At 45.3% G+C, this 25,458-nt stretch overlaps 1 protein-coding gene across 1 annotated transcript; it reads right to left on the reverse strand.

The window, feature by feature from the left end:
- Positions 1–7,158: 7,158 nt before the first annotated feature.
- On the reverse strand, positions 7,159–10,992 carry ATP5MC2 (ATP synthase membrane subunit c locus 2). The gene is made up of 4 exons (XM_084254979.1): positions 10,932–10,992; positions 9,728–9,805; positions 9,029–9,222; positions 7,159–7,365 (listed from the first exon to the last, which is right to left on the reverse strand). Exons 1-4 carry the CDS (start codon positions 10,968–10,970, stop codon positions 7,251–7,253), a joined length of 426 nt encoding a protein of 141 aa, XP_084111105.1. The 5' UTR covers positions 10,971–10,992; the 3' UTR covers positions 7,159–7,250.
- Between the last annotated feature and the right edge of the window lie 14,466 nt (positions 10,993–25,458).

Below are 25,458 nucleotides of genomic sequence, written 5' to 3' on the forward strand. Positions count from 1 at the left end.
AGTCACTGTGAGAACTTCAGATTTGATTCTGAGCTCAGTGGTAAGCCATTGGTGGTTTTATCCAGAAGAAGAGTTATAATTTCATTTTCAGTAATTACTTCACTATAGAGTGGTCAAGAATGGAGGGAGAGGGTCTCCCTGGTAGCACAAGAGGTTAAGAAACAACCTATGAAGTGGTCCGCAGCCTCTGAAGCACAAGTTTGATCCCTGGCCGGTCAGGGAGCTACCCACATGGCACAGCAGACCTCTCCTGACTCGTCCGCTGCTCCCCTCAGCAGCGTGCTTCAGTCAATCTGCCTGTTCTGTTCCCTGCTCTGTCTCTGGTGAATCCTCTCACCCCCCACACCTCTAACCTGTACCCAGCTCTTGTATGCATAAATAAATAAATCTTTAAAAAAAAAAAAAAAGAATGGAGGGAGACCAGGTTATTTTAGCAGTCCATGTGAGAGATGATGGTGGCTTAAACTGCAGTGGTGACAGTGGAGATGGTAATAGGGGAGGGGGTAGAGGGATCAAGGTTGAGCTTAGGGTTTATCTGAGTCATTAAAATGAGAATAGGGCCTCCCCAGTGGCGCAGCGGTTGAGCGCTGGGTTGCGAAGCTGCCCGCAGCCTCTGCAGCGCTGGTTCAATCCCCGGCTGCTCCCCGGCCACCGGAGGAGGGTCCCACATGGCGCGCAGACCTCTCCTGCCGCCCGCTGCTCCCCTCAGCAGTGTACTTCGGTCCTTCTGCCTGCTCTGCTCCCCGCTCTGGCTCTGGTGAATTCTCTCACCCTCCCGCGCTTCTGACTGTACCCAGTGCATGTATAAACAAAACAAACAAGCAAACAAATAAAGAAAAACATGCCTCTATAATATAAAAAAAAAAAAAAATAAAATAAAATAAAATGAGAATAACAATGAAAGGAACATATTGAGAAAAATGATGGAGGAACATAAGGCCTGAATGAATGTATTTGAAAAACGACAAATTTGCCAACATGGTGGGAATTTATGGTGACTGATGGGAGGACAGATTGGTGAGAAAGTAGTGTGAAAAGACAAGCACGAAGGCCTCCCTAGTGGTGCAAGGGGTTAGGACGCAACCTGTGAAGCTGTCTGCAGCCACTGTAGCATGAGTTTGATCCCCCAGCCGGCCAGGGAGCAGCTCACATGCCGCAGCAGACTTCTCCTGGCTCACCTGCTGCTCCCTCTGCATGTGCTTTGGTCAGTCTGCCTGATCTGTTCCCCACTCTGTCTCTGGTGAATCCTCTCACCCTCCGTACCTCTGGCCTACACCCCAGCTCTTGTATGCATAAATAGATAAATCTTAAAAAAAAAAAAAAAAAGAAAGAAAAGACAAGCATGAAAGAAAGGCCTGCTTGGTCACCATTAAGTTATGTGGACTTCATTTGGGCTGCCATTGAGGATTTATTTTATTTATTTATACATACAAGAGCTGGGGTGTAGGCCAGAGTTATGGAGGGTGAAGGGGGTGAGAGGATTCACCAGAGACAGAGTGGGGAACAGAACAGGCAAATCTACTGAAATACACTGCTGAGGGCAGCAGCGGGTGAGTCAGGAGAGGTCTGCTGAGCCATGTGGGTAGCTCCCTTGCTGGGGATCGAATTCATGCTGCAGTGGCTGCGGATAGCTTCATAGGCTGCGTCTTAACCCATTGTGCCACCAGGGAGGCCCAATGGACTGTTTTTGTTATTGGTAAGGCTTCTAGTAGTTAAGTTTTGGGGAATTCAGAAATTATATGTGGATTTGTTTGCACAGGGTTCAGCACACCTAAGCTCTCTGGAGGTATCTCTCTTAGTTACCTCAGTTGATAACTAAGAAACAGCAGAGATTGAGAATTTATAAGATCTGTGACCATATTGGGAATAGCGTGGGCCCATTCTCCAGTATGACTGTTATGTTTATAAAAAGGGGAAATTTGGACAAATATGCACAGGGGCACTGCCATGGCCACATGCAGGCGTAGGTCTATAAGCCTAAAATTATCAACAAACCACTAAAAGCTGGTTGGGGCTGGGGGAACAGGACCAGATTCTGCTTCACAGCCTTCAGAAGGAACTAGCTCTGCTGACACCTTGATTTTCGACTTTCAGCCTTGACTTGTGAGCTAATACATATTTTTGGTTCCAGCCATTTAGTTTGTGGCCCTTTATGGTGGTGCTAGCAAACTAACACACCATCTATGTGACCTTGGGCAAAATTATTTTATCTAATTTTAGTTAGATAACTTTATCTAATTCTTAGTGTCCTAATCTGTAAAATGGGAGTTACTGTATCTGCCTATAGTCCAGTCACGGTCATGAGGATTAAATGAAATGGCATTTGTGAAATGCTGATATTAGCTGGCACTACATAAATACTAGTTCACATTTGAAAGACACCGCCATTACCCAAGGAAATGGGGTGCCTTTGAAAAGTTTTGGAAAGAGTGACCGTAACTATCGTGTGCAATACAACCTAAAAGTAACAGGATAGCTAAGATGATCTTGAAATTCTTTTTTCCTGTTGGATTTCCTTAGAGAGGAGGCTTGGAATTGTCTTGCTCTCTGTGGCAGTGTGACTTCTTTTGGGATAGGACACTAGTGCAAGAACTAAAAGCACCTTCAAAGGCAGGAAGATGGAGGCTAACTAACATCCTGTGTTGGGGTACAGGTGGAAAGGAAGGCGTTGAACAAAGCTAGAGAAGAATGGCCAGCTGCCTCAGGCCTCTGGGCTTCCTCGCTCACTTCCTTAGGTAAAAGATTTAGGCTGGGGGTTGTCCTCCTCAGCTCCTTAAGAGAAATCCAACAGAGGCCTCACCGGTCTCTGGAACACCTAGTCCTTTCAGGCAGAGTGTCCCTTGCCAAAGCAAACAATCCCAGCTCTACGATTGTGCTCTGGCTGGGGTAGGGGAGAACAAAGATCCCTTTCTTTGCTTCCCCAAGTCTATTACTCCAGCCAAAGGCACTGTTTACACAATCTTCCCTGGTGAAGAATTTGTTCCTTTTCTCTCTAGGTTGTGGCTGGAAAAGACTGACTCCCTCCTTAACTATTCTTTTTCCCTAGGCTCCTGGTTAGGAAAAGAGTCCAATACTTGAATCTCCCACCCGGAGAGAAGATGTCAGCACACTTAGGAGTAACTCCAGGCCCTTTTGTGATGTGACATGACTGAGAACCTCAAAGTCTTAACAGCAGAAAGCTTGTCTGGCTGGAAAAGGGAGGCTGGCTATAGAGAGTAGGGGTTTGTCTCCATTTCCATTCTTACACTGTCACTGACTTCCAAGAGATTCCTAGGCTTTTCTGGATCCATATCTATGAGTGATTCAAACAATCAAAATCCAGGGCAGATTTGAGTACCCTCTGAAAAAGGATGTGATAAGGTAGATAGGATGAAAACAGTGTTTTCTAGTGGGAAAGTTTCCCTTTAGTCTATTAATTCTAGCAGTGCATGTTTCCCTCAAATCTCAAAACAAAAGTAAGAAGGAGAAAAGGAAGCCCCAGGGTAGAGGAGTCTAATATTAGCTCTGGCAGAGAATCCCAGTGTTAAGTTACTCCTGGTAAATTGGTAACTAAGAAACAGCAGAGATTGCGAATTTACAAGATCTAAATCTCTAACAAAGTTAAAAAATCTAATTTCTTTTATTTCTATGACATCTCAAGGAACTGTGTCTGTTTCACACATGGAAGGAAGTTGAAGTCCAAGGAGAGTTAACCAAAGGTAACTTGAACCCAGGATTCTGGCACTTTCGATCTGGTCAATTCCAGAGGGTTAAACCACTTTTTGAAAATTTTATGAGACTTTTGCACTGTACAAATTTTCTCTGAGCTAAATCCCCACTGACTATTCTGTTGCTAAGGGAATTATGGGCTAGCTGTTTGTTACCCTTTGTGGCTATGTTTTGGAAACTTAAACTCCTTGTACCAGCTGTTGGGATCTATGGATGGAAAGACCTTAGGGGTGCAAAGGGGATACAAGTCTGTTTAGTCTCAATACCATCCCTGCACACACACACCCCTCCTCCCACTTGCAGCAAGTTGGTTTCTATAAAAGCAGCTACACAGTTCCTGGAAGGCTCTAATCCACAATGGTTAAAAATACCATCTTGGGGCTGAGCTGAGTCAACTAAGTTGAGTCTGCCCAGAAACCCAGGAAATGAGCAGTGAGGTAAAATGAACCCAGGGGGAAGCAAAATTTTACCTTTCTGTGAGGTAGCGACAGGAGTGGTAATGATGAGGAAAACAGATGAGTCACCTTCACTGAGAAATCTAAAAAACTGTCTAGATTTGTCTTTCTCTCTCCAGTGATATCCCGGCCCCTATGCCTTGTGCTATGTGGTATAAGGCAAGGATCATGGGTGACGGGCTATTCTTTTCTATGGACTCATGAGTCTTGAATCTGAGTCTTGGTTTTCTCATCTGTTAAAACAAGAAAAAAGATCTAAACAAATGTCGTAGCTATGAATGGTACAAGTGCATGACATACAATTTTTGTTTAAAGGACTTCCTGTTTGGCCTTCCTGAGCTAGATACAATGAAGTGAAGCAAAGGGTCAGATAAATGACCTTTTGGAGTCAAAGATTTAGATGGGGTCTCCCTGGTGGCACGGAGATTAAAGTCTCAGCGCTATCCAGCTATCACCAGCCACTGCAGCATGAGTTCGATCCCCGGCCAGGGAGCTGACCTACTTGGTGCAGCAGACCTCTCCAGTTTTGCCAGATGATCCCCTCAGCAGTGTAGCTCGGTAGATCAGCCCGCCCTGCTCCCCACTCTGTCTCTGGTGAATCCTCTCACCCCCCACACCTCTGGCCTACACTCCAGTTCTTCTACCAATAACAAAAAAAAGACCAAAAACACCAAATGCTTTTTGGTTATTTTATCAATTTTTGATAGTCAGTTTCCTTTTCTATGCCAACTATATGAGGAAGAAACTGTAAAATGCCTATTATATTTTCTGAGCTCCATGGAGACTAAAAAAGCAAATTATAATTAACATAAGATATTGAACTTTGATGGAACTAACCCTTTTCAAAAACTCAAGTTACCTCCATGTGCACATACATAACTTCAAGGATGAGATTATCCCAATTTAGTAGGTGAGGAGAAACTGAGGTCCTAGAAACTTATTAGTGATCTGTCCAACATCACAATGGCCAGTGATTGATTAGAACTAGAACTAGTATCTCCTGATTTCAAATCATGTGCTATTTCTAGAACTATAAAGTAGAAAAATTTCATTCCATAATATTATCAAAGTTGGAAAGATCTTCAGAAAATTAGCTCAATGACCCTCTCTACTAAAACAGCACTATTCTACGAGTTGTTGGCAATTTGAGCTGCCCATAAATCTCTTGGGGCCTGAAACTGAGAGGACTCAGATTGCCTTGACTGCTCCTGAAGAAATCTGCTCCCAAGCTTCTTACAGCACCATCTCATCATTCACCTCAGAGAGAAAACACGTGGGCCACTCAGCCTTACTCTCAAGGCACTTAGGTTGTTAGTAAATTCAATCCCAAAGAAAGGGCCAAGGAGAGAAAGAAAACAGATACCTGATGGCTTGGGGACGGAAGGGGATAGGCTTATCAAGGCCCAGATTCAAGTGAGCAAAGCAAAGGGAGGACTCCCCTCATGTTCAGCTATGTGGGTGTACCACCGGCTGTAGCTGTTTGTGTGAGGTGCATGGACAGTCAGCAGCATACAATATATTCTGTATAATAGTAATCTGGGGGTAGAATTGCAATCTGGAAGTAAACTGTGGTTTCACATAGCACAAGGGTAAGGATAAATGATCTAGGGTGACCGGCTGCCTTGCATGTTTTACTCTGGGCTCAAGTCTCTGGCCTGAGTTTTAATTTTATAGTCATTGAATGAACCAAAAGAAAAACTGTTGTGGTCATCTGCATTATCATTTCTGAAAGGATTTCAATTTATATTTACTTATTTCAAGCATGTATAGGCCTTATTCCAAGTTTATCTAGCTTTAAAAAAATACAAGTAGTTCTTTACCTTTATACTAACTCTACAGGGCCAAGTCCTTAAAGCACGTGTAAAGGAAAAAGCTTACCTCTGCTTATTCTGCCCTTTCCTTCCTGCTTGCAGAGTGACAGCAACACCGGGTCTGGGAGTCCCAAAAGATCAACAGTGAGTGCAGTACCCTGGGTTCAAGGCATGATCTTTGCTTTGGTTTCAGCTCTGCTAGTGAAAAGTTCCTTTTACTTCCCCAAGTGTTTCCTCACATGGTTTAGAAAATTAAATAAAAATGTTGACTGACACCGCCAAAGTGCATCATGCTATATATACATCTAGGCCTACAAAAAAGAACATGAGCCTCTGCCTCAATCTAACTTGGAAGATAAGGCACAGATACTCGGGCATATGTGTACACATATCCACGATTTTTCATAGCCCACAAGCAGAAGAGTATGTCCTGCAGCCCTTTATTGGGGCAAGTACTCATTTGACTGATGGTGGATGGAAACCAGATGAAAGATTCGTGGAATGCTCAGTCTTTCACAATAACAAAGAGAGTTTAAAAAAGGAAAGTAAGCAAAGATTCAGGGAAAGAAAGCAGAGATGGCTAAAGGGCAGAGTCTGAAAATATGGTAAGAAAAGGAAAGCATTTGAAAAATGACATAATCCAATTTAGATAGAGTATGGAAATAATAAAAGATAAAGCTGAGTAAGTTGAAGTCAGACTTTTTAAAATTGTAAATGGCAAAACCAGTGCTATGTACAAGGATTAGCCTGTGGTAGTGGTGGGTATAAGTAGATGCTAGAGGGAAGAAACTGGTGGCAGGCGGCCAGTTAAGAGGTTATTGCAATAGACCAGGTGGGTGGCAAGGAGGCCTGAGCCAGGATAGAAGCAGTGGAAACAGAGCTCAATAGTCAAAACTCCTAAGCCAGCACTGAAAGTTGCTACTGACCCGATCATCCAAGGTAACAGGCCATCCCAGGTGAAAACTATTAAAAAGGAATGCTAATTCGAATAAAGGTTTCCTGACACAGAGAATGAAGAACAAGTGAGCTCAGATCCACGTTCTTCAGAACTGTCACCACCCTCTAGGCCTTCTGGGCTCTCCCAGGCACCTGGCCAACTGTGGAAAAGAAATACACACAGGAGACTCAGAAACATCTTATTAATACAGTATTTATTTGTCTTCCCTGTCAGACCCTGAGCCAACCACTTTCCCCAGGCTGCCTGGGGAGGTACAGGAAAAGGTACAGGGCAGACGAGACGCGGGAGAAATAACTATGGGAGGTGGAGACGGCTCCTTCACATGGCGAAGAGGATGAGGAAGGCTACCATCAGGCAAAAGAGCCCCATGGCCTCTGAGAGGGCAAAGCCCAGAATGGCATAGGAGAAGAGCTGTTGCTTCAGAGAAGGGTTCCTGGGAGAAGGGGAGAAGAAAAGACTGAATTTATAGTTCACACAAAGAGAAGGACAAACATCAACAGTGGGCTCTGGAGAATGCATCTCCTCACACTCATCTTATGTAACGAGTCTTTCAGGGTAACACCATTTTGCCTGAATTCTTTCCCAGACATTAAAAGCTCTACAAGAAAGGGGACAATCCCAAATCCCCTAACATGGCCCAGATACACACATTGCTCCCTCTAGTGGACCACCCATATCATCATCGTAATTTAAGACCTCTGGGTCCCAGACATTTATTTGGGGCTCAACCAAGATGCAAGAGCTATCCAGAGTGACAGGGCCTATCAGAGCAGAGTTTTCAAACTTTAAGCAGCAGAACCCCCAAATTTGAAACATGAAAGCCAAACTGCAAACTGCAATGGTAAAAGTGTGGAAATCTAAAGGACTGTTTGATTGGCCTCTCCTCCTCTAACAGTCTCTGGGAGCATACTCTCCAAACCCTAGGGCTTAATGGAACACAATTAGGAAAACACTGTACAAGACAACAAGGGTGTCAGTGGGAAGGGGACCACCTCTCATTTCAAAACATCTAAAAGTTTCGGGCTTTAAGAACCTACAAGTGGTCTGTGAGTTTAAGATAAGAATTAAAATGGGATAAAGGACTCCCAACTTTGAAAATCATATATAGTTTCTATTTCCCTTACTCTGTCACCTTTGAAATCCTTGACAGGTAAGGTAAAGTAACAGCAGCTTTGAACAGAATTGTGAACACAGAAGCAGCTAGGCTTTTGTTTCATAAAAATTCTAAAAAAATAAACCTACTTCTCCAAAGACATTAAGAGAACTTGTGGGTCTCCAGAGGATTAATTTAGTTCTGACAGCGAGCTGCCCAGAGGTGGTGGGGACCAAACAGTCCCCAGCGTCACGGAGCAGTGGGGCTGGCTGCATAGGCAGTTTTCCCAGGAGTGATAGGAATTCCCTGGGACGGGGAAAAACAGCAGTGAAGCCACTATGCTGTTCAAGGCTCTTAGATCAGGGGCAGCAAACTTTTTCTGTAAAGGGCCAGACAGTAAATATGGACAGTCCCCAACTTATAATAGATTTTATTTTACTTTTCGATGGTGTGAAAACCATTCATTCTGTAGAACCACACTGTTTCCTGGGCAGTGGCAGTGAGCCATGTTCACAGTCAGCTTTTTAACCCTCAGTATTTTCTATTTTCTAACCTTCAGTATTTTCAACATACAATGGGTTTATTGGGATGTACCACCACCCAATCTATGTTTTAGATTTTGTGGGTCACCTATGATCTCTGCTGCTACTCTTTGAAAATGTAAAATCTATTCTTAGCTCAGCTATAGAAAACCAGTCTATGGCTAAGATTTGGCCTTTCTTCCTTAGTTTGTTGACCTGCTTTAAACCAAAGCTGTTCAACAGAACTTTCTTCAACAACGGCTATGTTCTAAATCTATGCTGCTCGATAAGGTGACCACTAGTCAGTGGAGGTACTGATCACGTGAAATAGGGTTGATGTGACTGAGGAACTGAATTTTAACTCTGTAAACTTTTAATTCATTAAAGGTTAAATTCAACAGTCCCATGTGGCTATTGGCTACATCATAGTGTAACAGAGCTCTAGATTCCCAAATGTATGAGAAACCAATGGAGCATCTTACCTGGCATAACCAATGATGAGGCTCCCAAACACAGTCCCAATTCCAGCCCCAGAGCCAGCCACCCCTACTGTGGCAGCCCCAGCCCCTATGAACTTGGCTGCTGTGTCAATGTCCCTTGAAATGGCGCTGGTTTGGAAGCTGCGGCTAGGAATAAGTGAGTTCAGCGGACGCGGGGCTGCCAAGTTGCTGAGGCTCTATGAAGAAACAGTAGGTAGAAGATAGTTTTTAAGAAACCACTTTTTTTTGGCTTTGGACACTTTTGTAACATTAAAACCCTTTATCCTGTCAAATCTCATGGTTTCATCCCCAAACAAGATATTTTAACTCCCTAGAAACCATAAAATGCTGCCAGGTAAACTTTTTAATGCAAGACATAGACTTCCAATATTTTCAGGACTCAGGAATGGTCTGAAGCCTTAGCTTGTTCTTGGTGCCCCAAAGAAATCCTTTTCCTGGGGCTAAGTGCTGCCAACTGAAGTCAGTAAACTAGGTAGTGATGGCAGTTTTCAGCAGTACATATGGGCATGTGTTGCCAGTGGCAAAAGCTGCAACACCACAGCGTGTATAGTATCAACTGTCCTCCAAATCCACCTAAATCAATGGCCTGTGATGATTGTCCTCAGCACTCCCCCTACTGGTCCTGCCAGGTAACCTTTCCCACCCCATACCCCCAAACCACAGGCCCAGTTCGACCTGTACCTCGTCTGTCAGTGTCTCTGGTTGTTTCAGCACCACAGTAGACAGTGACCTACTCAGCAGCTGAGAGGTGCTCCTGACCTAGTAGAATGACACAGGGCAGGGTCAAGGAAGGCTGCGGAAAGGAGTTTTAGAACTACCCCACGTTGTTATGTGAATGCCCCTTTTATTCTCCAACTTAAACCAGAATTTCAGGAAATTCTAAGTTCTAGAACCACCCATTCCCCCCTGCTCCTCAGCCTTCTCTGATTTAAGGAAAGTGAGTTTATTTCCTTTTGGGTCACCCTCCCAGGATCCTTCTATAAGTCTTGTAAACAAGGAAAAATTTAAGCCTCAGAAACACTTGCTTCACTCAGTAAGATATATGGAGGAAATGGTCAGTCCACAAAAAGGAAGCAAATGATTGGAGCATTTGCCTCAGAATACACCCTTCTGAAAAACAGGCACAAAGATCCATGCTCAAAACTCAGCCCCTCCTGGTAGCCTTTTCTGACTCACTCTAAGCCGGTGTTTCCAAAGCACACATGATGATTAACAGCCAGGACTTTTGTCAGAGAGATTTACACTCATATCTTAGCTTTATTTCACCTGTGTCACCTTAGGACAAGTCACTTAAGTCTTCCTAAAGCTACTGTCTATCAAATGGAAATATATCTCAGGGTTGATCTGAGGAGTAAATGAGATTACTCATATACAAATGCGTAAACTTGGTACAAGGCATAGCAAGTGCTCAATCAATGGGTCCCATGAACACCATCACTTTTATTTCAGTTATACATGAATGAACCAATTGCCTCTACCACCTATTGATTTATAATTTCTTCCATGTTGTTTCTGAATCAAATAATTTTCCCATCCATTTCTAAGTTCCCGTAGGGAATGCCTAGCTTTAGCTTTCTGACACCAAGGACAAACGCAACAGTGTGCGCATTCCAAGTTAGGTAATCTACTTCATGGTTACTGTTTCTAGTGGGGTTCCAGACTACAGGAACACAGTTTCAGGATAGGATAACATGATCTTAGTCTAGAGTCTCATCAATACTCTTCTATTGAGAAGAATTAACTGGACTCCAAGGATACGGGGCAGAGACGTGTCTATTAAGCATTCACTCTTTCCTATTAGGCTCCCCGCTTTCCAGCTGTCAAGAACAAGGAAGAGACAAGATGTCCCTTCTTAAAAACTCTCAGAGAAAAGACAGGTACTCACCAAGGAGGGGGTGGAGGCGAATTTGGCGCAGGCATACATTTTCGGGGGGATGAGGGGCTGTAGCAGGCAAGCTGGAATTACAAAAGCAGCATTGTAAACATTGTTCATGCTAACCAAAAGACAACCTTATTTGTAGAAAAGGCACTCTGGAAAGTTTAAATAGCCCAGAGAGCAGAATGACTGACCTCAATTCATCAGCAGAGATGGAATGAGAATCCCAAAGCCAAGATTGCCTCCATACAGCTTCCAAGATTTTTTTGTTATCAAGTGACTCTCCCTTGTCTGAACTAGTAGCAACTTAGTCCCAGCTTTAAGACCTGTTATCCATTTTGTAGCCTTATGGGTTGGGGTGGTCAGAGGAATTTCTCTAGTGTCCTCTGCTTAAGTTTTCCTTAATCTTTATACAAAAGGAGCCTTTCTCAATACCTGTCTAAGCCTAAAAAACTACGTTTTATGTGGCAAAATACATCTGAAGGTGTGAATTTGTACTTCTGAATTGTTATAGTATTGTAAACCAACTCAAACAACAACAACAAAAAAGTTGCTCTTTAAAGACATTTGGGAGGGCCTCCCCGGTGGCGCAGCGTTTGAGCGCTGGGTTGAGAAGCTGCTCGCAGCCTCTGCAGCGCTGGTTCGATCCCCGGCTGCTCCCCGGCCACCGGAGGAGGGTCCCACATGGCGCGCAGACCTCTCCTGCCGCCCGCTGCTCCCCTCAGCAGTGTACTTCGGTCCTTCTGCTGCTCTGCTCTCCACTCTGGCTCTGGTGAATTCTCTCACCCTCCTGCACTTCTGACTCTACCCAGTGCTTGTATAAATAAATAAATCTTTAAAAGGGAAAAAAAAAAAAAGACATTTGGGAGATATTTGTTGAAGGTGAAGACACTGCTTACCAATCTCCAACAATTTTTTTTTACTGCACTACCTGGAAGTATTTAATTCCTCAAAAATACTTCAATCTATTACATTAACAGGGTGAGGCCGATCAATAAGCAAATCTGCCTTAACTCTAACTAGTAATAACTGTGGAAGTATTCGCTTTCACCGTTAAACGCAGGGCGTTCAATGTGTCTTTCTAAAATTTAAAACAATGCTGATGCACTGTAGGTGACTATGTTGGTAAAACTGAACTTAGAAAAGAACAGCGGTTGAGCACTGGGTTGCGAAGCTGCCCGCAGCCTCTGCAGCACTGGTGCGATCCCCAGCCACCAGGCGAGGGTCCCACATGGCCCGCAGACCTCTCCTGCCGCCCACTGCTCCCCTTAGCAGTTTACTTCGTTTGTCTGTTCTGCTCTCTGTTCTGGCTCTGGTGAATTCTCTCACCCTCCCATGCTTCTGACTGTACCCAGTGCTTGTATAAATAAATAAATCTTAAAAAAAAAAAAAAAAAAAGAATATGCCTCTGTCTTCTACGAATAAAGTGTTTTGAACTGAAACTGGAATGGACTGAACTGGATTAAAAAAAAAAAAGAAGAACAGATGAGGTTTCTCCAAGTGAAGTGAGCAATCCACCTGAACTAGAATTATCTGGTGTATATATGAAAATTGCTTATTTTTGGAGTCTACCATAGAACTTCCAGGCAAAGATCTTAGGGGATAAAGCCCAAGAAAGGAACTGTATTTCTTTCTTTCTTTTTTTTTTTTTTAAAGATGTATTTATTTATGCATACAAGAGCTGGGGTACAGGCCAGAGATGCAGGGGGGTGAGAGGATTCACCAGAGGCAGAGTGGGGAACTGAACAGGCAGAGCTCCTGAAATACACTGCTGAGAGGAGCAGCTGGTGAGTCAGGAGAGGTCCGCTTCCCCATGTGGGTTTCTCTCTGGCCAACTCCCTGCAGAGTTCATAGTGCGGTGCTTAACCCCTTGCGCCACCAGGGAGCCCAAGGTACTGTATTTCAATCAAGCTTCCCAAAAGATTTTCAGGTACCTTTAAAGCTGTCTTAAAACTATGGTAGTGGTAAAGCCAGGAAGTGAACTCCTCTTCTTCTAAATTAATGCTTCTTAATATGCTATGACTTAAAATATTCAGTGAGTTGTAGGCCTATTAAGTGACATTTCCTTAAGTGAGCTGGATGCAAAATCATCCCAGTTTACACTTTTGAACCCAGAATCTTAAGTTACTTTCGGATTCATGGATGTCTTCAACTCTTGTCCTGTCTATAACTCTTGACTTCTGCCCATATGTAACTCTAAACCAATTTTACTGCTGGTTGTCGTGTAAGTCCAAAATTTCTTTTTTTTAAAAAAAAGCTGAGGCGAGCAGCGGGCGTGGCAGGAGAGGTCTGTCGCACCATGTGGGACCCTCGCTGGAGGCCGGGGATCGAACTGGCGCTGCAGAGGCTGTGGGCAGCTTCGCAGCCCGGCGCTCATCTGCTGCGCCACCAGGAGAGGCCCCCAAAATTTCTCTATAGCTTTAAAAAGGAGAACTTTTTCAACACCAAGGCAATTAATCCAAAATATCATCATTTGTGAAATAAAGTTATTAGGAGGATTAAGTGAAACAGCATGTTTAAAGAATTTAATGTGATCTGGCATGGAATATACCCACATCAAAGGTTGGCAATTAAGGGCGTCTACGAGAAGTGCAGATCCTTCCACTGGTCACCTAACAAGTCTGCGACTATTAAAGAGTAACACCTTGAACACCAGCACTAGCCTTAATCAGAGGGCCTTAATCACGGATCTCCTCCTCAGTGCAGATCAGTGAAGGGGTTACAGTGCCACTGAAACATTCCCTTCCTTAAATCTTCTTTTCCTCTTGGGGGCAGAGTCTAGGGACAATTAATAAACCCCTGACAGGAATGGGGCCAGGTGGGGACTCCCCATGCCGGTCTCACCACCCTTTTGGGACTGCTACTTCTAACGGAAACCCTCACTATTAATCCACCTCTTGTGTTTTTTTCTAACTTCACCGCAATGGAAGGGCAAGCAGGTCCTGGGAGACAACCACTGGCTCCAAAGAAAGGGCCTCTCTCGGCTACGGTTCTCCCTCGCTACAGCCCGAGGGAGGGGGGCGTTCTGGCTGTTCTGTTCACTTCTACCACGTGCACAGTTTACTTCTTAAATCGAAGGGTGCTGACTTCGGGACACCTGAAGTGCTGGGATAGAAAATCTGGAGGTTTCAGGGCAGGGCAGGAGTCAGAATGAGAGAGGGCAGACAGAGAAGGGGGTTGTGACTACTTGGAAAGGGTAAGAGAGCGAGCAAAGGGCGTTGATAAGGGCCCGGGTTGGGAAAGGCGAACACGAGCACTTTGGGATTTGACTCTCGCCAGTTCCGAGGCTCCGACCCTACCCCCAGCCCCCAGAGACATCCAAGATGGCGCCAGGCCCGCGCGGCTGGAGGTCACCGGCACGCGGGAGGGGCAGCCTGCGGTGCGGGGACGCCGGGGGCAAAGGAGGCCTTGCGGACCAGGGTGGGGGCATGCAAGGTAAGGCCCTTAAGGCATCGGCGCGCGGTGGGGTGCCCCGCGCGCGTGCGCGGCGCAAAGTGGGTGCTAGGGCCCAAGGCCTTACCTGCTCCCAGTGCAGAGAAGACGGAGAGGGGCAGGGGGCGGGAATAGCGCAGGGAAGGCTCGGCGCATGCGCTGCCCCGACCAACGAGTCGCCGCGCTCGGGCTAGAGCGATAGCAAGAGTGAGGGTCGGCCGAGGCGCCACAGCGCCGCCAGCCAGCTCTGTGCGGGCGCGCGGCCGCTTGCGCCACCTGGTGTTTGAAAGGAGAACTGCAGGAGGGGCCGACGTCTGCAGGAACGAGGACAAGCTGGCCTCGGAAGCCCTAACGTTTGGTCTGCACAGTGTTTGGGATCCACACCTGTCCCCCTCCCAAGCATGCGCTGTCACCTTGCCACCCTCCCAATGCAATGTGAAATAGCATACAATTGGAATTTGGGGGACAGTGCCCAAAATGTAGCAGGAGGAACATGTGGTTGTGAGGGCTCCTGCCTGCTGTCACCGTGGACTGGAACTTTATAGGTGGAAAATCCCTTCAATAGGCTAATAAACAGCAAAATGCCCCAGCTACGCCGGGTTGGCCTACTCCTTTATTTCCCTTTCCCTCTCTCCTGTTCCAGTGATCTGCCGAGAGGAAAATCAGCACCAGCAAACCTAGACGCCAGGGGCTGAAGATGACGGGGAATCCAGGACGCGGACCCAAGCCCTCTCTCCCGGGCCTCAGACAGTCCGGGCATGACGGGCCCCTGTGACCCGTGGTGAAGGTGGAGGCCGCGGGGACCCGCGCGAGCCCCGGCCCCGGTCACCACACAAGCCGAGACGGGCGAGACGGGCGTGGGCCCCGGGGGACGTTCCTGGAAGCGCCTCGGCCTCCCTCGTGCCCTGCGCTCCCCCTTAGCGGGGCCTTCCCGGTCCCCATCACTCCCTTAGGCCTCGCTGTCGCCCAGACGGGATCCGAGCAGCCCCTGGAAACGCAGGGGCAACGCCGGCCCGCGCCCCTCACGTCAGGCACAAGCCATCCAGGCACCCGGCGTGAGCGCAGCCAAGACAGACGGGGAAAGCTCACCAAACCCCATAAAAAAGAAAAAAGAAGAAGAAAGCCTCGGCTGTAAATAAAGCCAAATCCGCCGCCCTCTGAGGGGCCGTTCGTCCTCCCCTCCTTGGCCCCGTCCTTCCCGCGCCCCCGCCCGGCTCCCGGCCCCGCGGCGCCCCGGCCCCGAGCTCCTCCATTTAATCGGATTTGGGAGAAGGGGAGGATAAATCACGGCAGCAGCTTTACGGTCCCGGAGGAGATGTGAGCAGCAGCCAGGCACACCCCGGCCGGCGATAAAAACCGCCGCTGAAAGCCCACGGAGCAATTTCCCGGGACCCCGAGCGACGCCATTACAGGAATGTAATTTTGCCCGGATGAGGCCCCGAGTTTAATTATCCTCGCGGAGGAATTTCAATGCGGCCAATCCATCTTGCAGGCGGGCGGCAGAGGGATTTATATGGGCCCGTTATTTCACACCGATCCTCCATCTGCATTTTTATGGCCCTGAGCTGCTGAAAGGGAGGAGAAGGAGCGGGGAGAAACAGGAGGAGCGCGAGGGGCGCGGGGAGGGGACTTCCCGCCCGTCCTGAACCCGGGTCCCCTCGCTGAGGATTCTCACTCGTTTCCCTGAAATCCCCTCATCTCCCTCGGGTTCCAGTTGTTGATGGGGGGGGGGGGGTTAGGTGGGGGAGCGGGCGTGAAGGTGAGGACTGGAGCTGGGAGGCTTAGGAGTCAATCAACAGGTATTTTTCAAGTACCAGCATTGCAGGGCACTAAGATGCTGTGAGGAAGAGGGAAGACAAGCTAGCAGGCTTCCCCCACCCCCAGGTCTCCCGACACCCCCACTCCTGCCAAAACCGAATTTCTTCTCTCTCTCAGCTTCACCTCCTTGGAGGCAAAAAGTCGAGTTCTTGGGAACCGCCACCACCAAACGGTGGTGAAATTGTTTGTTGCAACAATTTAAACCCTTCTCAGATAGAACTAAAAATCCTAGCGAAGGATTGGAGGAGAATGAAGCTGGCTCTTCCCCAAAGTTGTTATAGCTTGCAATATTTAATTCTCTCTGACCCCCATTCTGTGGTGGGCTCTGGATTCATAGAAACCTGGGTTCCCATATTGCTGTGTGACCGTGGGCTTGGGTTTAACTTCTCCAAATCGATTTCCTTCTATAGAAATGAGGAATAATAAGTTTACTCACTCCATGGTGAATATTAGGATAATATACGTGAAGCTTTTAGCTTGAAACTCAGTAAGGGTTTAAGAAATGCCAGTAATATTAGCAGTAATAGTAGTAATAAGATTATTGTTTGGAGCATTGCAACTCAATTATTATTGTAGGCTTTTTTTTTTTTTTAACAAGGTCCTTGCTGTGCAGTCTCCTGAAAGAGAGTCAACTGTCTCTGAACTTTTTCACCTCCATAAATATTGCAAAACAAGTTATTTGACAGGTTGGTGGGTGGAGATCAGTGAGGAGGGCTTCAAATCCTGGGGGCTGTTGCTACGAGGTCGAAGCCAGAAATTAAATCAGTCAACCTTGAGTGTACAAAAGGTGGCTGGAGGGTTTGTGAGGGGGAAGTGAATAAGAAGACAACAAAAGATGACTAAGAGAACATTAATTGAAGGTCTAGAGATCTTAACTTGGGAGACAGTCCTTCCTTCACTTGACTGAGAGAAAACTGGGGTCCAGGAAGGAAAGGGTGTGGAGCCAGAACTATCCTTGCCAATCAATCCCTTTCTTTTCCTACCAGACCATGTAACAAGGCTGGCCTGATTGGCCAGTTTTTCTAATGACTGTTAGTGGCAGATTCTGACTGGTTAGCAGCCTCCCTGCACAGTGGTGATGAAAAAATGAGATTGATCTTTTCTTTCTTAGGATTGGTTAACAACCCTCAGGGGGCTCCGGGGCTCATTTTAATTGACTGGATAGGCTATGAGGGAGGTGCAGCACCTCTCATATAGAAATTCTGAGTATTCTTTTCCATAAAGGTCACCAAGAAAGAGTCTTGATTGGCTTACGTGTTTGTCTTTGCAAGGGAGGAAGCACAGCAGCTTCGAGAAGAAAAATCAAAGGAATCATGCAGGCATGTCACGGTTCAATTTGAAAACCCAACCATAGGAAGGGATTCACAGAGAGGAACATAAGAGACATGTAAAAAGAGAGAGGCTAGGACAGAGAAATGCACAGGAAAGTAAAATTGCCAGAGAGAAGAGGAAAGGTTTGAATAATTTGTTTTTCATTCCTGATGGGTTGATGAGTTGATGAGAATGATGATGTTTTTCATTCCTGATGAGATGAGGCTACTTTATGATGCATTTTGCTGGATGCACATGTTGCTAGCAACTAGTGTAGAAACACCTGTTCTGGAGGTAGGACTAATCTTAGTCCTGCTACTAACTAGCTGAGTAACTGATAGTTACTTCATCTCTTAAAGCTCCAGTTTCCTTATTTGGAAAAATCAGAGAGAGAAGTAAGTGATATTTGAGGTTCCATTCAGTTTTATTTTTGTAGGATTCTCTTTCTTTTGGCTAACCAGGTAAGTTTTGCAAGTTGAAGTAGTATTTACACTGCTAATAAGAACTATTCTTAGGTCTTGAGTTCCTCTATTTGTTTGTGACTGTTAATTTTCAATTTCCTGAGGGTGGAGGGCACTGATTGATGGATTTTCTCCCATTTGTCGAATCAGTTCCCTGGGATGGCAGGATTGTGAGCCAGCAGCAAATCGCCATACTCCTGGACAAAAATAATAGAAGATGGAGGAAAGGAAAGGATTATTAGGCTGCTAAGGGAGAGATTGTTGCTAGAGCTGGTGGCAGAAAGATTGCTTAACAGGTTTTTGCTGGGGAAAAAATAAGTTCCTTTGAATTTGTGCATGTGTACATATTTATCTAGAAGCCATGATTAAATATCCATGTGAACAGATTTGGTCTCTGCCATTTGGTGGCTCCCAAGTCAAGGAACACAAGCAGGCAAAACAGGAAATAAAAGTCATTGTGATATATTGTGAAGAGCTAAGGACAGCAAACTAGAAATCTGAGTCTAGATTTTCAAAATACTACAAATTAATTATGTGACTTTGAGAAAAATCGCTTTAGCTCTCTGGGCTTCAGTTTTCTCACTTGCAAAATGGAAGGAAACACTAGATGATTATAAGTTCTTTCAGCTTTAACTACAAATAGCATAGACATGTCCTTCTTGGTTTGCCCTGTCTCCTGACTCCATGTAATCAATATTTACTGAGCATCTACTTACTCTGTGCAAGATATTGTGCTACATATTGTGAATGGGAATGACAAAGGAGAGCACACAGCCCTTGCCTTCATAATGTATAATCAGTAAGAAAGACATGTACATATGTAACTATAACATGCAACAAGATTTAATAAATTATATGGGTAAGAGAGGCTGAGGAGGCAGTATGCCTTCTAGCTTAAATGATCAAGGGGCATCATGATTAATAGACTTTTCCCTTCTTTCTAGAAAAATAGGTAATATTTGAATGATCTAAAGAAAAGAATACAATGTATAGCATTTATTCCACAGATATTTTTTGAGATCCTACCATGTGCCAGACACTGTTCTATTTTTTTAAAGATTTATTTATTGATTGATATAAAATATATAAAATTAAAATATTAAAAAAGATTTATTTATTTATGCATACAAGAACTGGGGTGTTAGCCAGAGATGAAGAGGGTGGGGTGAGAGGATTCACCAGAGAGAGTAGGGAGCAGAACAGGCGGATCTACTGAAATACACTGCTGAGAGGAGCAGTGGGCGAGTCAGGACAGGTCTGCTGTGACATGTGGGTTGCTCCCTGGCCGGCTGGGCATCAAACTTGGGCTGCAGTGGCTGGTGATAGCTTGATAGCGCTGTCTTTAACCCCTGCGCCACCAGGGATGCCCCTTGCCTTATATTTTTACATATATTATTTATATTAGCCCATTTAATTTACCATTCTAAGTGATATAATGTTGTTTGTAGACTTATTTACTTGTTCTTTTCATTCAGCATTATGCTTCTAAGATTCATCCATGTTGATGTAAGTAGTAGTTTATTTTCATTGATGTACACTAGCCCAGCCATCTGTTGATTGATTTCCCTGTTGATGAATATTTCGGTTTGTTTCCAGCTTTTTTGCCATTATAAACAATGCTGTGCAGAATATTTCTGTACCTGTCTCCTGGGGTATAGGAGCAAGAGTTTCCCTAAGATATATATCTATGTAGCTATAGGTACATATCTGTTCATATCCATGCTGTTCATATCCTACAACCCAGCTATTCCTATATATGGGGTTGTAGGAATCTACAACAATATATGGGCTTGAAAATCTACAACTTTCCTAGATAATGTCAAATTATTTTCCAATTTTTTAAAGATTTATTTATTTATGCATGCAAGAACTGGGGTACAGTCAGAGGTGTGGGGGGTGAGAGGACTCACCAGAGACAGAGTGGGCAACAGAACAGGCAGATCGACAGAAACACACTGCTAAGGGGAGCAGTGGGTGAGTCAGGATGGTCTGCTGCACCATGAGGGTAGCTCCCTGGCCGGGAATCGAAGTCGTGCTTCATTGGCTGCGGACAGCTTCATAGGTTGCGTCTTAACCCCTTGGGCCACCAGGGAGGCCCCTATTTTCCAATATTTATGGCTACCCAAGTATATGAGTTTCAGTTGTTCTCCTGGCCTTTGGTGTTTAGTGAGTCTGTGGATATGAAGGATATATCATGGCTGTCCAAATTTATATTTGCCTGATATTAATGGGGTTGATCATCTTTTCATATATTTATTGGTCACTCATGTTTCCTCTTCAGTGAAATGCCTATTCATGTCTATCTTTTGCCCACTTGTCTATTGGGTTATTTGTCATCTCCCTATTGATTTTTTTTTTAAAGATTTATTTATTTATACAAGCACTGGGTACAGTCAGAAGCGCAGGAGGGTGAGAGAATTCACCAGAGCCAGAGCAGGGAGCAGAGCAGGCAGAAGGACCGAAGTACACTGCTGAGGGGAGCAGCGGGCGGCAGGAGAGGTCTGCGCGCCATGTGGGACCCTCCTCCGGTGGCCGGGGAGCAGCCGGGGATCGAACTGGTGCTGCAGAGGCTGCGGGCAGCTTCGCAACCCCGCGCTCAACCGCTGCACCACCGGGGAGGCCCTCCCTATTGATTTTTAGGAATTAACAAATATATAAAAATAACCTAGTACTGGTCTGTTGTTAGTGGCAGCTTCCTACTTCGAGTTTGTAGAGGGGTTGGGATTTTAGCAGAGGCTTAAAGGATGGATGATTTCAGTTCTTCAGAGTCTTCTTTTAGTTGGATTAATTCTTAATTTGTTCATCAAATATTTATTGACTGTCTAGCCAGACATTATGCTTGACATTGAGAATACAAATATATCCATACTTACCGCTTAACACTTTGGACCAAAGTCCAGTTTGGTTCGAACCACTGACATCTCTTGCTGAGCACTACGATAGCCTCCCAGTGCCTAACCTGATTCCAGCCTGGCCTTGCCATAGTCTATTCTGTTTAGATCAGTTCACATAACTTTCAATCTCCTAGCAGTTTTCTAGTACTCATAGAGAAAATCCCAGGGTCAACTATTGTGGGGTCCTCCTGATTGACATATCATTCTCTGACTCTTCCTGGTAGACATCTTCTGTCTCCACATCCTAGGAACCCCTAAGAGTCTCTACAACCCATGAGCTCTACCCCCTAGGCTGACCTTCCTCTAAAGTTGGTGCTTTACCTGATCACCCTGCATGAATCCAGCCTTTGTTCTACTCCCTCCATTTTCTCCCCACTAAGCAAAAATGAAATCACCATAACACCCCGTCCCCTGCTCTGTCCTTACTTTTTCATTGCTGCCCGAGACCCTAGCCCTGCCTTGTGTACTAGATTGGGGGCTCATCCAAAAACAAGGCTCTTTCCCAACATTGCTCCACAGAGGTGAAGACAGGGTTACGGTTCATGAGAGCTACTGACGAGTGCTGTCTGCAGCCTGAAGACGCCCAGACATAAAGGACAGAAGTGTAGCAGGCCAGACAGGTGACTACACGTGTGCATTGATGATTACATACAGCCTCTTCGGTATGGGAATAGCAGAAGCCTTGGCAGCCCTGAGAGGACAGGGGAGAGAAAGCCAACACCTCCTTTTGTAGTGAGCTAAAAAAGTTTTTGGAGAGACCCTTTTCCAGCTCATATGTGATGATTGGATGTTCACGCCATGGTGTGAGATGTGCGTCCCTCAAACCTTGTTATGACGCTGGCATATTACCCTTCTGACGTGAAAAAAAGAGACTGTGAAGGCTGGGGCAAAAATATGAAGATTTTTTTCAGAACTGGCTGTCTGGGAAGAGTATATCTGGGGAAAGGGAGGTTATAAAGGAGACAGTAATAATCTAGGCATAACACTCTCAGCTCAGGCGGGGACCATGTGGGAGAAAATGGAAGAGCAAGTTGTCTTGAATGCTGATAAATGAGAAATGCTAATGGCATAATAGCTTTGACAATCTGTTTGTTTTGTTGACTGTAGCAGCTGGTTATTGTTTTAATTCTTGGTTGTCAGGTAAAGATACGGGAAGAAGGTGTGAATAATCCAAAGTCGAAAACTCAAACATCATTTCTCAGTGACCAGGAACAAGGTAGCAAATACACATGGCTTCTGTCTTTCAAACAGAGACCAACCCTCTTATGCAGTGGGTCTTACATGGTTTCTGAGCCTGTGTAGAGTCTTACCACATACTGTCTCTCTAGCCACTTCCACAGCTGGAGTGCCCTCTTCCTCCTCAGTCCTCCCAAATTCTGCTCTTTATTCTGGCTCACTCCTGCTGTGTTGAACATCCCTGGCTCCACCCTCTTCCCTCCTTCCTCCCCCTTCCCTGGAGCTCTTCCTGGTCTCTATCACCTACAAAACATTCATTGTCTTACTGTCTTTATTGTCCTGTATTTTTCTTTTTCTTCTTAAAAAAGATTTATTTATTTATGCATACAAGAACTGGGGTACAGGCCAGAGGTGTGGTGGGGGAGAGAATTCACCAGAGACAGCAGGGAACAGAATAGGCAGACTGACTGAAATACACTGCTGAGGGGAGCAGTGGGCGAGACAGGAGAGGTCTGCTGCGCCATGTGGGTAGCTCCCTGGCGGATAGCTTCATAGGTTGCATCTTCACCCCTTGTGCCACCAGAGAGGCCCTACTGTCCTGTATTTTTCTACTCTTTCATGTGTGCAAGTGTTGCTCCTTGATTAGAATCTAAGTTTATTAAAGGAAGGAACTTTTTTCTATTTTTCTTCCATTTCCCCTGGTGTCTGTCTATTCATTCAATATACATTTATTCAGTTCTGTGTATCTAAACTATGTCAGGTGCTGGGAATACTAAGAGGAGCTAATGATGTAATAAATTTGATAACTACCTATAAAAGTATTGTGTACATAATGGGCCCTCAATGTGGGTTTGATGGATTGATGAAACATGTTGCTTTTCAAGTAGGCATTCACTGAATGAATGAATGAACAAAAAATGAAAAACAAGCCTCCACCCCCAATTCAACCATTTTGGGTGTACCCCTCCTCTATGAACCTAGTTCTGGCAGACTTAAGGGTAAAAGACTGGTTTGATGGGAGAAGTGTCTTTAGAGTCATCAAAACAGAGAACCTACTGTTTTTTATTAACTAATTTTTATTTTTTTTTTTTTAATTTTTTTTTTTTTTAATAGAGGCATGCTTTATTTATTTGTTTGCTGGTTTGTTTGTTTGTTTTGTTTATACATGCACTGGGTACAGTCAGAAGTGCGGGAGGGAGGGTGAGAGAATTCACCAGAGCCAGAGCAGGGAGCAGAGCAGGCAGAAGGACCAAAGTACACTGCTGAGGGGAGCAGCGGGCGGCAGGAGAGGTCTGCGCGCCATGTGGGACCCTCCTCTGGTGGCCGGGGAGCAGCCGGGGATCAAACTGGCGGCGCAGAGGCCGCGCGCAGTTTCGCAACCCAGCGCTCAACTGCTGCGCCACCGGGGAGGCCCTAATTTTTAATTGAAGAAAAACTGCATTATAACATTATAAGTTTCGGGTGTTCCTTATTGGAGAGAGACTCCTTTTCAAGGCAGTGTTCATTCCTTCCTTTAAGGCCTAGTATTTTCAGGCACTGGTAAATATGTCATTTTGCCAATATGTCATTCAGGCTGGTGGGTTATGAGAACTGTGCCTATATAATAATAAAAGTCATTGGACTACTACTTTTGTGCTGACTTCTTTACATGAATTATTGAAATTCTAACAACAAATCACAGAGTACATAAGATTATTGTCAGAAGAGGAAACTGAGGCACAGCTAGTACGCAGAAAAGACAGGCCTTGAATCCTGGAAGTTTGATTCCATACTGTACTGTCTCTACAATGAATTGAGAGAGTGGAAAACTGCCATTTGCTTGCTGTGTAACTTGCAGAAATCACTTCAGCTGGGGCCTCTCTAGTGGCATAGGGGTTAAACCTCAGCACTATCACCTCTGCTGCCTGCGTTCTATCCCCGCCAGGGAGCAGATCCACATGGCGCAGCTGACCTCTCCTGTCTCACCTGCTGCTCCCCTCAGCAGGGTATGTCAGTGGATTCACCTGTTCTGCCCCCTACTCTGTCTCTGGTGAATCCTCTCACACCCCACACCTCTGGCCTATACCCCAGTTCTTGTATGCATAAATAATAAAATAAATCTTAAAAAAAAAAATCACTTCAGCGCTGTGGTCCTTAGCCAGTTCTGTCTGGCCTTGTGGCCTAAAGAGCCCAGCCCCAGTCTCAAAGCCTATTTTTTTGAAGTCCTGTGCTCTTCCCACCAGTTTCAACTGCTTAAATCTGGTGGTGATCCCCTAAATATCATATTTTATCTCCTTGTGGGAGATTAAAGGGGCAATGTGTAGTGTTATCATTCATAAGATGGGCATCCTTTTTTTGAGAAGTTATATGAAGACTTTGATGGCTTCATGAAAGACCGGGCCTTGGGGGATATGGAGAGAGCTGCAGGACCGCTGGACGTGATTCCTTCTCATGACTCCACCTATCAACTCCTTAGTGGACAACACTTCACTCTATCCAGGATGCATGGCATCAGGGTCTATTCAAGGCCACAGAGCCCAAACCAGGCTGTGATCAAAAGGCATGCGTGAGTCTAATTAATTTCTGAGTGTGCAGCTTCATTGACTGGGCTGAGAGACTGAGGTCAGGGAATGTGAAAGAACAGGCAAAAGTTGACTTCTCTGAGAAACCTCCACATGAAAACCAAATTCTCCCCAATTCTCCATTTTGTCCTTCATAGCTCCCAGGTTTGCAGACAAAGGATAATTATCTGAACAAGTGTGCACGGTTGGCTGGCATTAGTATTTTAAATTGGTATGCTTAAATAAAAACATGGTTTTTGGTTTGCTGTAATATTATTATTTGGTTCAGCTCTCCCTCTTTAGTCGCTGCTCTTCTTTAGTCCATGCATTAAGGGTAGCCGTGCGTTCTGACCAGGGCAGCCTCTGCTGGGGTGTCTGCTGGCATCTCTTCCTGGGGCTTCAGGCAACCTGGCAGGATGGCCCTTATGTTGCTGTCTACACCAGCTTCCTGAGTCTCCAGTTTCATCTTGTCATTTTTGAAAAATCATTTGCATGGTTACCCTGTATGCCTTTTTCAACCTTCTCCATCCCTGCAAAAAAATGCTAGAGACCAAGAAGAAAAATCCACCAAAGAGAAATCTCTCTCTCTCTCTCTCTCTCTCTCTCTCTCACACACACACACACACACACACAGAGTGGACTTCATCTCCCCTTTGATCATATTCCCCAAAATAGCAAATCAAGACCACTTCTGAAACAAAAAATAATCACAGGAGGAGAGAGAGAGAGAGAGAGAGAGAGAGAGAGAGGATGAAGCCTTGGGGAGGGGATACATTTGAGGTTACTGAGGGACTGCTTTTCTGGAGCATCTACCGCTGTGCCAAGCTGCAGGCTGTAACTCTGGTTACAGGTTAGAGTTCTAAGTGTAGGTGGGAGCGGAAATTGTCGGGGGCTGATGAGAGAG

Source organism: Talpa europaea (genome assembly GCF_964194135.1).
Source record: "Talpa europaea genome assembly, chromosome: 15".
In the NCBI taxonomy this organism is placed as follows: Eukaryota; Metazoa; Chordata; class Mammalia; order Eulipotyphla; family Talpidae; genus Talpa; species Talpa europaea.

Bases quoted from the DNA above. Each gene is read 5' to 3' on its own strand.
- ATP5MC2 (XM_084254979.1), bottom strand. From the start codon at position 10,970: ATGTATGCCTGCGCCAAATTCGCCTCCACCCCCTCCTTG. The intron at 9,806-10,931 runs GTGAGTACCTGT...TCATTCTACTAG, and splicing joins TCGCCTCCACCCCCTCCTTG to GTCAGGAGCACCTCTCAGCT. The intron at 9,223-9,727 runs GTACAGGTCGAA...GTTTCTTCATAG, and splicing joins CAGAGACACTGACAGACGAG to AGCCTCAGCAACTTGGCAGC.